The following is a 16,886-nucleotide window of genomic DNA, read 5'->3' as shown; positions in this document are numbered from 1 at the left end:
AGTTAGTGCTGTGGCAGTCAGAAGTTGGTTGACAAACGTTAGCATCTGAGCGAGACGTGCTCTGAACAGCAACAGCTGGCCATCATAAAGGAAGACCAGAACCCCCGCCCTTCTGTCTAACAGTTCAAATGCACTTTGTTGAATAACAAGTTTATTTATTTATTTTACTTTCTGAAAATCTGTGAGTTTTATCTTTTGATCTTTTATTTTGAAGGTCCAGTTTTGTGCGTACGTGACTTCCTTTCCCTCACAGTATGGCCGTTGGAAACGCTGCCTGCGGTTTTCCGGTATTTTCTTTGTAAATAGCTATCTATATTTTTTTGTAAAATGGGGTAGATATTGTTCACGATGTGTATGTAGATGATACGGTGACACTTGATAGTTATTGTGGGCGTAAATATAACGTTTAACGACGTTTATATTTACATTTACCTTGTAGTTTTCAGTGAGCGCCATTTCTAGCCCCCTTGTGGCGTGTCACTGTAATTGCGCTTTCGATCAAGTTCGTTTGTATGACAAGGCAGTTCAAAGTTACATCATTACAACACAAAAACAAAAAGTCACAATTACGTCATGCAGTCATCAATTTATGAGTTTATTGTTAAATTTGTTTGCAGTTGTTTTTTGCTTATTAACAGTTGTTTTCTTGCACATGTAGGAGGCAGAAGTGCACGTAAAACCAGAGGACAGCAGATGTGGGTTTTATTCTCTTCAGTGGGTGAGTTTCTGCTCAATTGGGCAACTTTTGAATACATTTGGCAGAAAAAAAACTTTTGGGTTGGTTAAAATTCAGGCTAATTTTGAGAACATTTGGTGGGTCTTTGTAAAGTATTAAGAGGAAAATTATTTTGAATTAATTGTGGCAGAAAAGCACAAATACTTTTATAAAATGCTAGGTTATTCCACATATTAAATTATTTAATTTATTTTGATTTGTTCAAAAATTGGCTAATGAGACACCAGCAATGATTAGTCATTGGTTAATCAAATGTCACAGTGTACTCGTGTTTTCATAATTTATCAGCCTTTTTAGCACAATACTAGAAGTATGTTAAATAAAAAAAAACAAACATTTTATTGCCCAAAAATGCAATTACATATCATTCCTTTAGTAAAGCTGAACCTGTCCTAAAACTATCCCACTAGAGGAGTTTTGGATGAAACATATTTACAAACAAATGGGTTGTTATCTCAAATGCAAAATTTATATTTTTCTGCACAATTTTGGGTTAATTCCTTTCTGAAAATCATTTTTATTTCAACAAATGGCCTTTCTTGATTGTATACTCCAGTTAACGATTAATTGATTTCAAAATTAGTTTATAATTATTTGATTAATGACAATTGTATCATTGTATTTGGCCTGGAAACTGTCAGTCAGATTTGGCAACCTTGATTGTTTATTGCAGGAGAGAAAATAAATGTTAAGTTTATATACTTCAGTTACAAAATTAGTTGACATTTATTTCAGTAATCGATTAATTACAATTATTCGTTTCAGACCATGCTATATATATATATATATATATATATATATATATATATATATATATATATATATATATATATATATATATATATATATTTATGACACTATAATAGTGCCATAAATATAGATATGTATTTCTGTTTTCTATTATGTTTGGGAACTGTCAATCAGATCTGGCAACCCTAATTGTTTTCTGCAGGAAATGAAATAAAAGCAGAGGAAACAGAAGCCAAATGTGTCGGTTTTCTGTTGAACCTTGAGTCTCTGTGGTTCTGTAACATCTGCAAGATGTGTTTTTTTTTGTGCACTTGCATGTGTTAGTAGGGTAATTCAGGCGGTGTGCATTGATACATCACACGGCTCTCCAAATTGAGCTCTGAAACACAAAAGGGAAGGGCAAACAAGATGGACACAGAAATCAATCTCTCGCCTGATAACACGGAGTGAACGCATATGCTGCCACTCTGAGGAGTGACAAGGCGTCGGCATATGGCTGTATCTGGCTATCTGCCTGTGATGTCCTCCGAAAACAATCATCTCTGACGTGCCGAACACGCGGCAGCCGCAGATAAGGCTGTTTAATGCTGACCGAGCTTGAGGAATATGGACATGAATTGCCTCTTGGAATATGAAAGAAGAAAAGACAATCAGCGCAGAGAAAATATGTCACAAAAACAGACATATTCACTGCATTTCCATTTATTTCAGAGGCATTTTAAGCTGCGCAGCAACACCCAGAGCGAGGTTGTCTCTGCTGCAGAGGGAACACAGTGTCTGTGTTACTGTTCCCAAAGGCCAGACTTGATCTCAGCTCAGCCTCTGAGCTGCTATTGATCTGAAGCACATTAGTTCTGCACTGGGGGACTAAACAAGGCCTGCAGAGCTCTGCCACAATCACGCAGCAGGCTAAAGATAGGCTTTTGACTGGAGACCTGTGCAGAAACACACAAAAACATACTGCGGTCTGTTTGGAAAGTTTGAACCCAACGTCCTGCAGACGTTCCCACTGATTCTGTCTGATTGATAACAGATTGGTATTGGGAATTCGGCTCCTATTTGCCCAGTTCTTTGAACTTACTTTAAAAAAAAAAATTGCGAACCTGGTGTTAGCTCAACCTTACATTTGGCAGAGGAAGATTTTCTTGAAAGGTTTTAGGTTAAATCTTAAAATTGTTTATGCAAGCAGATAATGTATTTCTCAGGCACACAGTTCCACTTTTTAGCACAATAAAGTGACGATGCTTCCTTGAGTTGTTATAAAACTGCTGTATATATGACTAAAGAAATCTGATTTTGTAATTTAACACTTTGAGATTGGGCCTCTGTCTCTTTAAAAACTCTGGATCTTTCTGAGGTTCTGTCTTCAGAAAGTCATCGCAGCACCGCTCCTCTAGTAACCCTTTATCTACCTTTTTACCAGGGTTTCACTCAGAAGTAGCTCCTATGAGTTCAGCAGCTCCACCAGGTGTTTGCTAATTGCTGCTGGCTAGTCTGAAGGAGCTGAGTGAGGCAGAAGCTTGGAAACTGCAGCGATGATCAAATTAATTGACTAACTAAAAGTTATGCATGCAAGAACAAAATAACAGCAAATAAAAAGTTTAATGACTAAATAAATTCAACATCGCAACAAAAAGTTGATGAAGTAAAAGCAAAAAATGGGAGAAAATGTTTTTATTTATCCAGGTACTGGGTAATATTTCCACTCCTTTCTCAGACAACATGGGTTTTTACTTTAGCTGCGCTCTGTAAAGTCGTGTTCTCCTGTTGCTGCCACAGGTACATGGCAATGCCGAGCATCTCCAGGCTTTCTTTTCTTTTTTTGAGAGTATGGCTGCCTTCCAGAACCAGATCTGCTGCATGTCCCTGGAGAGAAACCTGACAGAAAAATGCTATAAGACAAGCTTCAAAGGACACACAGAGATTGCCTCCACCAAACAAACCCCACCCCCTCGCACTCGTTTGGCTTCCTTCACGCATCACATGGGCGAGACGGAGGCATGCAAGTACGGCAGGGTGGAGCGGGTACATTTGCAAGCCGTTCCCTGGAGGGCCTGTAAAATTGCCTCCATTTGGATGGAGCGTCAGCGGCCAGGGGGCTCCGCTCCCCTGACAGCCGCATCAGCGCGGCTGCAACCCTCTGATTCTCCTCACCAGCTCCCGCCTCGGGCTCCCGGCCTCGCTGCGTGTGCCATCTCTGCCCGGCAGAAACCCAGGATGAAGTTCTCGCTCCCCCGGTTAATCTCCCCCGCGTTTGATCAGAGTTACGAGAGACAGCAACCAATGCAAAGATCCAACAAAGGGAGAAGCAGAGAGTAAACATGAGCTGGATTTACGCTGAGCTGCAAGTCGACTGAATATCTGGACACATCAGCGCTGTTCGTCCTGAAATAAAAATAAACTGACATAAGATTATTGTTTATCTTATAACCCACTGACTGTTGATTCTTTTAGTCCTGCAAAACATTTGTTCTGGTACAAGTTTCTGTGCAGAGTACGAAGCAGGGGTGTCCAAAGTTTTTGTTATGTGGGCCAAAATCATCACATCGAAAGTATTGAGCCAAAAATATAAGAAACCAAATATCAAGCAATGGTCCGGTTTATTTATTATAGGACAGGAATGTTTTTCATTCCAGATTCAAAATGTAAAAACGATTTGCTGTATTTAAAGAAGGGCGTGTAGTTCTCAAATTTTGGGGGGACTCGATTGAACAAATTTATCTAAGTATAAGTGAAGGATTTGGGTCACTTTCTTTCAAACGTTTGCTATATTTAGCCAAGTTTGATAAATTACATAAAAGTTTATTTCAGAGCTTTGTCTCTAAATAATCATGGTTCTACTTATTTCAAAAGCTTGAATATAAAAAAATATAGTTTCCACTGTGAGAAAATTGTCTGAAATATTTATCCTGATTAAAATAAAATGGTCAAGAAACACATTTTATGCCATTCTTGAACTGCAGTTAGGGGCCACATAACATCAGCTTAAGGGCCATAAATGGCCCCTGGCCCACACATTGGACACCGCTGGGATAAAGCAAAGGGAAAGTTATCAGTTGAAATTTGAATTTAGTCGTAGATTTTGTGCCAACACCTCAAAAACTCAACATGTTACCAAGTATTTTTAGTCTGGTTTCTAGTAAAAATATTTTAATACTCTTGAAATAAGACAAACATAACTTTTTACTGAGAAACAGGAGCTTGTTACATTCACAAATAGCTTCACTCAAACAATAAACAGGCGTAAACAACTATGAAAAACGTGACAGTATTCCTGTCCCTCACTTCCGACGTCCGTCCGTCACGGCGCCTCGAATGATTTAGTGACGTAGTTGCAAACGGTCAATAGAAAATTATAATTTTTATATTTTTTTCCTCCCAGAACATAAAACAAGCAGTCTCGCTCTCTTCGGGGCGAAGTGCCACCAGCATCTCTGCGTCTCTGCCGCAACTGTTTACCGTGATGATCAGAGGACTGAAGTAGATTTGGTTGGGGGAGAAGAAGCATCGCTGATGCCAAAATGCTGGATGAGCTTCTGTCTCACAGGGCTTTAAATGCGTCTCACATTCTCGCCTCCGAGGAAACACGAAAAGGGAAGGGAGATCCAGGCTCATGTTTGTTTTACGCTCCCCCTACTCAAAGGGAAATATTCATTAGGTCCTCCTCAGAAATGTAGAAAGCCTGAGAGGCAAATGATGGATGGAGGCTGAGATGGAGTCGAATGGAAAATCAACAATTTGTGTTGGTGTTTATTCGCCTGCACATCGCTTTGTTACCAAACATGATGAGAGAACATCCGTTAGTTGGGAAATAATGGCCGTGTTATGGAGCAGCCGGGAACATTAGGGCACGGCGATCGCGTATCTGGTCCTGGTGGGTACATTAGTTAGTAAGTAATGCACGCCCTGAGCTCTGGTAAGCTTTCCAGAGATGTAATATGAGAGCCAAATGAGAGTTGTAGTCATTTTGTGGACTGACGGAGGGGAAATGCATCATCATCACAAACTGATGCATTTACAATAACTCGTTCCAACAAATGGGGCGTAATTCATACGAGTCTCTTTACTGGCCTGCAGACAAGCAGAGAACCAACAAAAAGAGCTGCTGCGGTACGACTCCTCCAGTAAATTATCGTTTACAACGTCAAAGCGTCTTAGGAAGGAAGAGAAACTGACGATTTAACCGCAACGTTACCAAACAGCGCTTCGCTAAAGTATTTTTATGTCACAACTACAAATCTCAAAGTATTTTATTGAGATTTTATGGGATAAAGAAACAGAGATTAGTGCGTAATTGTCAAGTTGAATATTTTTTACAAGTAAAATTCTTAAATAGAGTCAGTAGTTTGCAGAACCTGTGCTTGTAAAATAACTCTTCCTCAATTAAATTCAAGTCTGGACTTTGACTAGGCCATTCTAAAACATGCTTCGATCTAGTTCTGGCTGTATTCAGGTCTGACTAAGAGTATCAGTAGTTGCATTTCCATTCACCGTATAATTGTGCAAACCACAATTTCAAAAATAAATTTGCTTCATGGCAACACGACAATTTCAAAAACACTTATTTTTATATAACGTTTTTAGGATGAGACTATTTTTAGTGATATTGAAATGATTATATTTCACTTTTGTCACAACACGAGTCACATGATCAATTACTACTGCAGAAAACAACAAAGAAGACGACAGGAAGTGATAGGAGGATGATGCTTTTGTTAAACAGAAAAAATGCAATTGTGAAAATTTTGACAGAGTTTTGTGTATATTTGTAATGGAAACACTGCTGTGACTGTAAGTACTACCACATTCATTCCCCTCATTCACATTCCCACACCATGTTGCTGCCACCATCGTGCTCATAGATTCAGATGTGTCTTCAAGATCCAAATATTTTGATACTTTTGATGGAAAATGAAGTGAATTTTGGAAAACACATGGTCCTGCCATGTGCATAAATTATAAATGTCTTACACCCTGTTGTACATTTTATCTGTGATTTGATTGACAGCACTAAGACCCGCCTCCTGGCTCTGATTGGTTGTTTTAGACCAGGAACGATGAATTTCCTCAGACACTAATTGTAGCTCGGGAAGGTGGAAATGAATGTTTTTCACAAATTACCACAACATGGTAATGTGCTTGCCATCCAGAAAATGTAAACATTTTGTCAGGTTCTATGTTTTTCTGTGTTTTAATTCTGAGTTTCTGTGTCCTGAGTTCTCCTCGTTGTCCTGTCTTCCCCTTGATTGTTCCCAGGTGTGTCTCGTTCCCTTGATTACCCTCTTAGTCCCCTCCTTGTTCCTCGTCGGGTCCTTGTCGTACTTTTGTTGTCAGTCAGATTGTCGTTGTTGTTTTTGTGCCGCCCTTAAGACCAGTTGCTACCGGTGTGAGCCCTGGCTTCTGCTCAGCCGTGCTGCCTGGCCGCGGACTACTGTTTGGACTGTTTTTGTGGATTATTTTTCATTAAATTACTCGCCATTCAACTTACCTGGGTCTCTAGCGTCTGCCTCACCACCTCCACCACCACACTTTATGACAGAAGGACCCGACCAAAAGGAATTACGGTGAGGCCGCATTATAGACCCAGAGGGTTTAGAGGAGCTGCTCCGAACCATTCGCGAGTATGAGGAGTCAAGGAGTACGTCCTCGTTTGCGTTGAGGCGACTGGGGTTCGCCATACGCCTGGGACTGCTGTTGGACTACTGGGTTCCACGTCTCCAGCACCCCGCGCTGGTGGAGCTGCAGCGGGAGGCAGAGGATATGCCAGACAGCCTTCGCGGCGTGGGATGCAAAACCTCTGCCTCCCAGGCCAGACATCCGCTCCGCCAGCCCAGCCCCAGCTCCATCCTCAGCTCCTCGTGCCGCTCCGGCTGCCGTTCCTGCTCCGCCGGACCCCGCTCCGGCTGCCGTTCCTGCTCCGCCGGACCCCGCTCCGGCTGCCGTTCCTGCTCCGCCGGACCCCGCTCCGGCTGCCGTTCCTGCTCCGCCGGACCCCGCTCCGGCTTCGGCTCCTGCTCCGCCGGACCCCGCTCCGGCTTCGGCTCCTGCTCCGCCGGACCCCGCTCCGGCTTCGGCTCCTGCTCCGCCGGACCCCGCTCCGGCTTCGGCTCCTGCTCCGCCGGATTCCGCTCCGGCTTCGGCTCCTGCTCCGCCGGATTCCGCTCCGGCCTCCGTAGACTCTGCTCCTCGTGCCGCTGCTCCGGCAGCCGAGATCCCTAGTGCTCCTCCCGAGTCCCCTAGTGCTCCTCCCGAGTCCCCTAGTGCTCCTCCCGAGTCCCCTAGTGCTCCTCCCGAGTCCCCTAGTGCTCCTCCCGAGTCCCCTAGTGCTCCTCCCGAGTCCCCTAGTGCTCCTCCCGAGTCCCCTAGTGCTCCTCCGAGTCCCCTAGTGCTCCTCCCGAGTCCCCTAGTGCTCCTCCCGAGTCCCCTAGTGCTCCTCCCCTAGTGCTCCTCCCGAGTCCCCTAGTGCTCCTCCCGAGTCCCCTAGTGCTCCTCCCGAGTCCCCTAGTGCTCCTCCCGTGCCCCCTAGTGCTCCTCCCGAGTCCCCTAGTGCTCCTCCCGTGCCCCCTAGTGTTCCTTGGCGCCGAGGACGCCCTCCGGACCTCCCCTGTGGGGTCTGCCGCGGGCGCCGAGGATGCCCACCGGACCCCCCTCGACACCTCTGCCCACTTTCTGTTTAGTTTTGGACTCTTGGCCCCTCCTTGTGTTTCCGCCCACCTTTTGTGGGTAGTTTTTTGTTTTCTGGACTCTGGCCCTCCTCCGTCACCCCTCCGCCCACCCTGGTTTTTGGGTTTTGAATTTTGTTTTTGGGGTCTGGTAGCCGCCCTTTAAGGGGGGGGGGGTACTGTCAGGTTCTATGTTTTTCTGTGTTTTAATTCTGAGTTTCTGTGTCCTGAGTCTCCTCGTTGTCCTGTCTTCCCCTTGATTGTTCCCAGGTGTGTCTTGTTCCCTTGATTACCCTCTGTGTATTTAGTCCCTCCTGTGTCCTTTGTTCCTCGTCGGGTCCTTGTCGTACTTTTGTTGTCAGTCAAATTGTCGTTGTTGTTTTTTGTGCTGCCCTTAAGACCAGTTGCTACCGGTGTGAGCCCTGGCTTCTGCTCAGCCGTGCTGCCTGGCCGCGGACTACTGTTTGGACTGTTTTTGTGGATTATTTTTCATTAAATTACTCGCCATTCAACTTACCTGGGTCTCTAGCGTCTGCCTCACCACCTCCACCACCACACTTTATGACACATTTCTTTTATAAATGTTACAAACTGCGGCTTTAAGAGCTGCGTGTTTTTCCTGTAGGTTTGTTCTGCTGAAGGTCTGACACGGTTAAGGTAACGTGTATTTCATTGTTTTTACCTGACCTGCATGAGAGTTTTGTTTGTTCCCCTGCAAAGTTGCAAAGTCAATGTCAAGAATACCAAGCAATTACAAAAATAAGTGTTTGCTCAAGAATCTCTCAAGTTTCGAAGAAACAAAACAATAGAGGTCAAAAGCAGCAGCATTTTCAGATGAAAGCTGTCACCTGAGAGGGTTTTTTTTCTGTTCACCTCTGAGAGCTCCTTTCTCTTCCCAACATCTCAAGTCCCTTTCATCAATAGACATTCGGCAGCGGCCATCAGCATCTGAGCCCGGAGCTCTTTCCCAATCTCCCCTAAATGGCACCTCCTCCCCAGCCTCCAAATCCCATCCACATCAACCTTCAATCTTCATCCTCCCACTCTCCTGGCTTATTGATTTTCTATTTTCCCTTTCTTTCCCTTCTCTCTTTGCTCGTTCAGCTCTCCCTGTCTTTTCAAACACTTACTACAGTTCGGCCCTTTTGTCAGATATTTTTTTTATTCCATATTTTCTCCTCCCTCTGTCTTTACTTGATCTTGTCAGAGTTTCTCCTCTTTGACAAGGTCGAAGCCCCAGCCATGCTCGGAGCTGCTTAAGGTCCGTAAATGGAGATGTAATGTAATAGAGTGGTGGGGTAATACAATTCAAAAGGGCGGGGTCTGATCTTGTTAGAGGCGGATGGCTTGGAAAGGCTCCATCCGGGTCCTTGGGGTCTGGATGGAGAATCTCTTTGAGGTCTTCAGTTTGTGATTTGTGTAGAAACAACGTTAGGGATCAAACCAATCATCAGACCTCAAAGACACGAGGAAAAATCAGTGATGGTGTGCTTTGCTTTGTTTAAAGGTGACTCATTATGCAGAATTTATATTTTTTATGTTTTTGTTCTTCCATTTTGGTCTCAATCATTTCTGGAAACCACTTAAAAAAACACACAGCCAGTTTTTGGCAATAACTTGATGTTTCTTTTTTTTTTTGGTGTCTGGAAAATGAACCATTTCATAAACCTCCAGGATGAAACGTCACAAATCAGCAGGCACTGCTGGTTCCTACCAAACTCAGCAGAGTTACACCTGTTACCTAGCAATCCAAGGTAAGCTCCAGCATGTTTGGTCAGCTGTTTTTACTGTTGCGTGTGCTGTACAATGGCTGCTTGAAAAGACAAGTGTTTTGTTGTTGGCTTGCCATCCAGAAACCTCTTGCTGGTTGTGCAGTAGGCTCCACTTCTACTTTTCAACTGTAAACGTGGCCAGCAGCAACTTATTTGCAAAGTGACAGAGGCCCTAAAACAAACTAAAATCTCACTATGTAACAATGATTTTGTGTAAAAACTGTTTCGAACATGTTTCGCATCCTCCATAAACTTTTCCTAACCTGCTCAAGGAAGCATAATAGCTCTGTGATGCTACGAAATGAAACTGTCTGCCAGACGTATGTGAAAAATGTCTAAAAAAAGCTTTACAGGAGCTTCAACTGCGTCAAACAAACCAGAATGAGGGTGTAAATAAAAGTATCATCAGCTCAGATTTCAGCTTATATCTGCTATTCTGAGTGATTCTGAAACATTTGTTGTTTTATTTTTATTTTATTTTATTTTTTTGCTTTTTCAGATCAACAATCACTGGAGTTGACGCCAAACAAAAGCCAAGCGAAGTGGCAGCTCAGTGAACGGAAACGCCTCTCTGATGAGAGGGGTCAGCGGCTGACAGGAAGTCCACAGTCTCTCAAACTGCCACTCGCTACAAATGTGCTGGGGTGGAGAAACAGGTCAGGACAAACAACACACCCAACACTGATGTGATCAGACCCGACAGCAGAAAACCACCCTGAGTCTCTCCTCAGGATCAGAAATATGAAGCTAAGCTAAAAAAATACAAACAAACAAAAACATATTTTGCTGAGACTGTTAGGGTTAGGGGTTAGGGTTAGTACATTGGAAACTGGATAAAAAGGGAAAATTTTCCCCCATAACCCACATTTAGACACAGACAGACATGTTTCCTAATATTGGTAATTACTGTGTCCTGAGTTACATTCATAAAAACAATAAAAAATGCATTTAAACATAAAATGTATACAAATTTTAAAGCTGCTGCTACTTTTTACAAGTTCAATTAAGGGACACAACTTTCCCAAAACACTGTAAAAACCCAATTTAGTTACATTAGCAAATTTTTTGGTCTACAAACATAAAAAAACAGCACACAATGTTTTTAGGTACACAGACGGATGAATGAATGACTAGATGGAGGGATGAACAGAGGGATGGATGCTGCTTTCAGACCTCTTCCTTTTGCTCAGATTTATTTTCCAATACCTGAGCTGAAGTGTCGGCCATCTTGTTTCTAGCAGCATCACCGCTAACAGAACTAATCTCGTTTTCAAAATTAAAAGGGAAACGCAGCATTATACAAGAAATTAAATTACTTCACCTAAGTTTTTCTGTGTAGACGGGGTTTTGGGAGAAAGTTCAAACATTTACACACACACACACACACACACACACACACACACACACACACACACACACACACACCTCCCCCCTTCCTCCCTAAACCCAGAGGAAATCAGGAACCTGGTGTGGCTGTTTTCAGTGGAACCGTGTTTCTTCTCTTCCTCCTTCCCTCTTTCCCCTCTCTGTTTCTGCTCCCTCTCTCTCTCTCTCTGCATTTGATCTGCGGCCGGGATGGCGAGGCAGGGTGAGTAAATGAAATATTGATCTGCTGCTCTGTGGCCTTGCCTTCACCTTGTCCCGTGCGCTGAGTTACCGACTCTTCCGTTCTGCTTGTAATAGGAATTATTACAGGAGGCCGGGGCGAGTAATTACTTGGCATGGCGGTGAGGGCGCAGAGGAGGGGCCGTCGTATATTTCCTCTAAAGAAGTTATTTACCTCACTTGCTACTACCGTCAACCCCACGCTGCCCCTTCCCTCCCCTCTGACCGCCCCCCGCTGCAGCCATGTCTCTCTTAACCTTAATTCAATTCTGCTAAACATCATTAATCATACGAGGCATCATGGGAAGTTTATCAACCCCCGGCTGATCTGAGGGGTTGTGAGGCTAACTGAGAGACCGCAAGGACTGAGGAATGTCAGGAATCCCACCTTGTTTATGTTGACTTCGCTGATATAATATCAGCAGGGGCGGTCCTAGCAGGGTTGCCAGATTGGGTGGGTTTACGCCCAATTGGGCTGCGTCTTGAAGGCGGGGCTAGGTCCAACCAGACATTTTGCACAGTTCTCAAACATGCATGAAAGAATCAAGGCAACACTCGGCATGTTTTTGGTGAGAAACTCACATTAAAACATGATTTTATTTCACATAAAACTTCCCCTTTAACACTTGGCAACAAAAGCTGAACTTTATGAAATTTGGGCCTTTTCTAACGAATATAAAGTGCATGTTTCTGTTTAACTTTCCTTGCAAAAGTTGTGCTACCCATGACACAGTGTAGATCAGCAACCTTTTGTTGCTGTACTTGGCAGAACACCTGCCTCAGTGACCCGCTGCTGCGCCGGAGTTTGATGTATTCCCGCGTCGCTGCTCAAGGAAGCAGCCGTTTGTTTGCGTGATAGATGCGCGGCGGCTGAAGAACAGGGTCCCCACTGCTTCTCTGTGACGTCCCGCTGCATCAGAAACCCACCGAAGGTCACCACTGACGGGGGAAAAGAGGCAGAGGTGATCCATTGTACTGCTGGACGAGGGCTTAACAAGGCAACTTGACTGGAGAGGTAAAACAAAGACAGATAGTGATCAAACTTTCATTGGTTCGGCCAGAAACAACCTTGGGTTCTCCCTCCTCCTCTCAGATGTTTCAGGAATGTCTTTAATATGAAGAATTCCTCTTTAATGAAAACATTTAAGAAATACTTTCACCCTTTTAAGTGACTTCTTCTTATCATTTAGAAATAGAGTTGGCTTTGTTAGAGTCAGCCTCAGTTTGATAAGACTGTGCTGTGGAGAAAGAAACGTCCTCTAAACAAGCAGCTTTCAAAGCACAAGCGGCATTCTATCAATGTCACTTTACTTTGGAAGCTTAATAATCCTTTGAAATGTTTGCACGTCACATAAACTCCCGCATTTCTCTCATAGCTTTTCACTTCGAAGATGTATTCTGCTCAGACACAAAGACAGCTGCAAAATGCAGACAGATGAGAGAAAAATCAAGATTCAAAATGCTTGGTGTGGAGGGAAAAAGAGCTAAACTGTGAGTTTTCTTTGTGAAATGGAGGGTTGTGTATGAAGCTAGACTATGGTTCCTGCAAAAACATAAATACCTTCTGAACTTTTTCAAGTTTAACGACCATGAACTTTGATATTTTCTAATTAAAAAAATCTGGAAACTGTAGCACATATTTGCAGTTAGTGCTTTTACTGAATAAAATCCTGTGCAGTGGATTATCTTCAGCCACATAATTAGTCAATTGATTCCACCCAGATGTCATTTAATTTCCATATAAACCTGACAGAAGATCCGGCTTTTGAAATAAGTAATTTAAAAAGAAAACCAGAGGAAGCCATGTTAGTAGTTTGCCTCACGTTCTGCAGGAAGTATAGAAAACATGTAGAGGACGGTGTTCAGGTCAGATGACGCATGTTGGAAAATTGTCACAGAAGCTCAACTCCACAGTGAAACGTCAATAAAAACACACATTTAGTCTTGTACAAATATCTCACCATTACCTAGCAACCCCAGCCCAGCTCACATTCGTTATCTTGCAACACAAGCAGATAGATGTCCAGCATGTTTGGTCAGCTGGTTTTACTGCTGTCTGTGCTGTACGATGGCAACTGGAAAAGTGTTTAGTGGTTGACTTAACATCCAGAAACCATTTGCTGGATTATTGTTGGTTGTGCAGGAGGCTCCACTTCTGCTTTTCAAAGATGTGCGGTTGTATATGTCCTGCTGAAAAATTATATGTAAGTTAGTTTTGTCTTATTTCCAGTGAACTAAGATATTTGTTCAAAACAAGACAACACCAGGTAAGATTTTGTGTTTCTGCAGGCATTACCCAAATCTATTGTTTTGTTTTTTAAGGGACACTTTAACACTGCAAGCTTCTTTTCTGGACAGTTTAGAGATAAATCGTAGGAAAGTTATTAAATTGGTTTTCTCCGTAAATGTTTTTTCATTGAACTTGTAAAAAGTAGAAGCAGATTTGATATTGACTTTCATTTCAGGCTCAAATAATTTTTACGTCAATACATGTCAAGGATATCAATAATTGGAAAAATATTTGTCCAGAACGTTTTCATCAATATTAACCCTCTCAGGCTCAAATTACTTGAAAAGACTGTTTAAATCTGCAACCCCTGCCTGGAGAGGGTTAAGGAATTAGTGACTTAAAACAAGCTCCTGTATCTTGATGAAAAGTCACTTGTAATTTAGTTTTGTCTTATTTCAAAGATATTTGAAATAAGACAGAAACTTGACTAAAAATACTTGGCAAAATTTGATGTTTTTGCGTTGTGTGTATAGTTAGTTTCTTGTTTCCTGTATTTCTGCTTTAATTTTTGATTATAATATCTACTTCCCTTGAGTGGTGTTGGCTCCTTAAACAGCAAATGTCTTTGACAAAATGGAAAGTGTAAAAGTTATTTACTTTTACTTTAAATTAGGAGACAAGAAATATAAATTACATGTTTCTTTTTAAAAATTAGATTTGAAAAAAGCCTGGCATGTGGCCAGGCAACTGAGAAACGTTTCAGTTCTCAGTTCTTGGATCAATAGGCGAGAACACTCCAGACTTCCCCGCTCTCGTTTCAGTCTGGTCTGAACCACGAAAGGTCAGATTACCTGGAGAGAGGACACAAGACGAAGGGCCAGCTCATGCATTACGGACTAAAGGGAGTTATGGGCTTTTTTTTTTTTTGTGGGGGAGTGGATTTAATAAATAACAAATTCCCTTCAACTCCACTGAGGCTTGCTTTGTGTTTAATTGCACTGTATTGATTTTTCTCTCTCTTCGTTCTTGGGTCGGTCATTGCTCTCATTTTGGAACAATCAGGTGGCCAAGGTGGCCCCCAAATGTCATTTACTCCCCTCCTTTTTCACCTTTCTTCTCTCTTTTCTTCTTGGCAGAGTCCTAATAATTTCTTTGTGTTCCACGTGTCGCTTCTTGGGTTGTTTCTTGGCTTTCAAGGTGATCTTTGAGCAGTTGTTGAGGTATTTTGATTGCTTTAACTCACAGCATTTTTGTTGCTCTTTGAAATAGATGGAAAGTATTGCTTCTTGCTTCTTGTAACCTAAGACAAGTATTGAAAAAAAAACAAGAAATGCATTAAGCAGAACTTTTGTAACAGACATGAGTCACTCCGCTTCACTAAGAGGCAGTCTTTAATTATATCTCTTACAGAATATGAGCGCAAGTTGGCCAAGTGTTTATTATCATAATTTCTTTGTCCTTTCCCATCTTTAGCATCACTCTTCGTATTAATCAAAGTGTCAAAAAGTTTGAAAAACGCTTCAAAAGGTGACTTCAAGTGTTGCAGAGAACATCAGACAACGTGGAAAATAATAAAACTCCCGTTAATCTACCTCAGCCAGCGGCCCTCACCTTTAAATGAGAGTGTGTGGTAAATTATATGTTTTGCGCTGACAGAGGTGCATGCGAAATGTCGCGAATAAAGCTGCAGCTTGCTCAACCTCTGCTCTGACGAATCAGGTAGAAAAATCACACGTGTCAACACAGCCGACAGCCGCCTCGGAGCCCCGTCTGAGGACGGAGGTGTATATTTTCATCTAAAAGCAAAGCAATTTGCAGAGATCCTCCCCTTTAAAAACTGACTTGACATTTCCTGCCATTATGAGCACAATGTGCTCTATTATAGAATGAGCGGCAATTAAGCGCATGTGAAAATGTCAGATGAATTACAGCTTAGTGAGGTTAACCCGATGACCTAAGGTTACTGTCTCCAACGCGATCCTCACCTTGGAAACCGTCCGCGCGTTTCCATCCGGCCAATCCGGTCACGTGAAGCTTTTAAGGGAAACAATAAACTTTTAATGAGAGAAGATGGAAAATAAACATCACACTGTGTTAAAACAGGAGTAAAACTGTCAACATGGTTTCCAAGAAAGTAGATTAACGTCAGCGTCATTGATGCAGTTAAGAGAAGAAATCATAGATACTCTTGATAAAAGGGAAATTTGCAATTGATGTACACTGCAAAAGCATAAAATGTTACCAAGTATTTTTGGTGTAGAGTCTGGTGTAAATGTCTCTGACTTTCAGTAATCAATAGAAGCTAATTTTAAGTAAATAATTCCTTAATATTGATTAAAATAGTTATTAGTTTCACTTATAACATGGGAGAAATGAAGTGCCAGTGGAACTATGTCTTTTAAAAAAACTCAGTGTTAATGAATTATTTACTTAAAACAACCTCCTACACTGAAAAAAGAGAATGGAGATCCAACTGAAATAAAAAAACTGAGTTAATTTAATTTGTATTTAGTTTTTACACTTTGGATCAACATTATTAGATTCTTTTTCTTGTTTGCTTTGGTTTATTATTTTGTTTGTATTTTCTTTTAATTCATGTAAACAACTTTGAATTGCCTTGTTACTGAAAATGTTCTACACTAATAAAATTACCTTTCTTTACCTTGTAATTCAGTTAAATTAGTAAAACTTACTTTATTTCCATTTGTTTAACTTAACTTAATTAACTGACAACAAATTATAATAAATTCAGTTTTTTAAAATGTTGGATCAGTTCTCCTTTTTCAGTGTATAGCTTGCTGAAAAGTTACGTTACGTTATTTCAAATATTTGCACTAGAAACCAAAAATACTTGGTAAAGTTTTGCAGTGAAACCAGTCGATATTGATCTACCATGATTGGTTGATTGGAATCAATCATGGTATTTTAGTGTGTCTAAAAAAGCTTGAAAGTATTGAATTAGTGGGGTTCCACTAAACTAGCTCAGAAGCTACACTGGACAAAGTAAACGGTTTGCAAATAGGTAACATTGTTAAAAATGACTTGTGGGGTGCCACAGGGATGAGTATTCAGTCCCAAATTGTTTAATTTGTATAGAAATTAAATATTCAAAGTGTCAAACTTGTAAAAAT

General features: G+C 41.8%; 1 protein-coding gene across 2 annotated transcripts; it reads left to right on the top strand.

Annotated features, from left to right (window-relative positions):
* Positions 1-246: 246 nt before the first annotated feature.
* Positions 247-10,573, top strand: LOC129364312 (uncharacterized). Of its 2 annotated transcripts, XM_055036875.1 has the most exons (4): positions 247-287; positions 659-718; positions 9,823-9,902; positions 10,420-10,573. In XM_055036875.1, exons 1-4 carry the CDS (start codon positions 255-257, stop codon positions 10,475-10,477), a joined length of 231 nt encoding a protein of 76 aa, XP_054892850.1. In that variant the 5' UTR covers positions 247-254; the 3' UTR covers positions 10,478-10,573. The 2 variants fall into 2 exon arrangements, with proteins under 2 accessions (XP_054892850.1, XP_054892849.1); XM_055036874.1 differs by lacking the exons at positions 9,823-9,902; positions 10,420-10,573 and adding an exon at positions 3,266-3,857.
* Positions 10,574-16,886: the final 6,313 nt, after the last annotated feature.

The sequence above is a fragment of the Poeciliopsis prolifica genome, unplaced genomic scaffold (genome assembly GCF_027474105.1).
Source record: "Poeciliopsis prolifica strain line A6 unplaced genomic scaffold, Auburn_PproV2 SCAFFOLD011, whole genome shotgun sequence".
NCBI classification, from domain to species: Eukaryota; Metazoa; Chordata; class Actinopteri; order Cyprinodontiformes; family Poeciliidae; genus Poeciliopsis; species Poeciliopsis prolifica.
The sequence above is the reverse complement of the archived record's forward strand: the minus strand, read 5'-3'. Positions and strand labels throughout refer to the sequence as shown.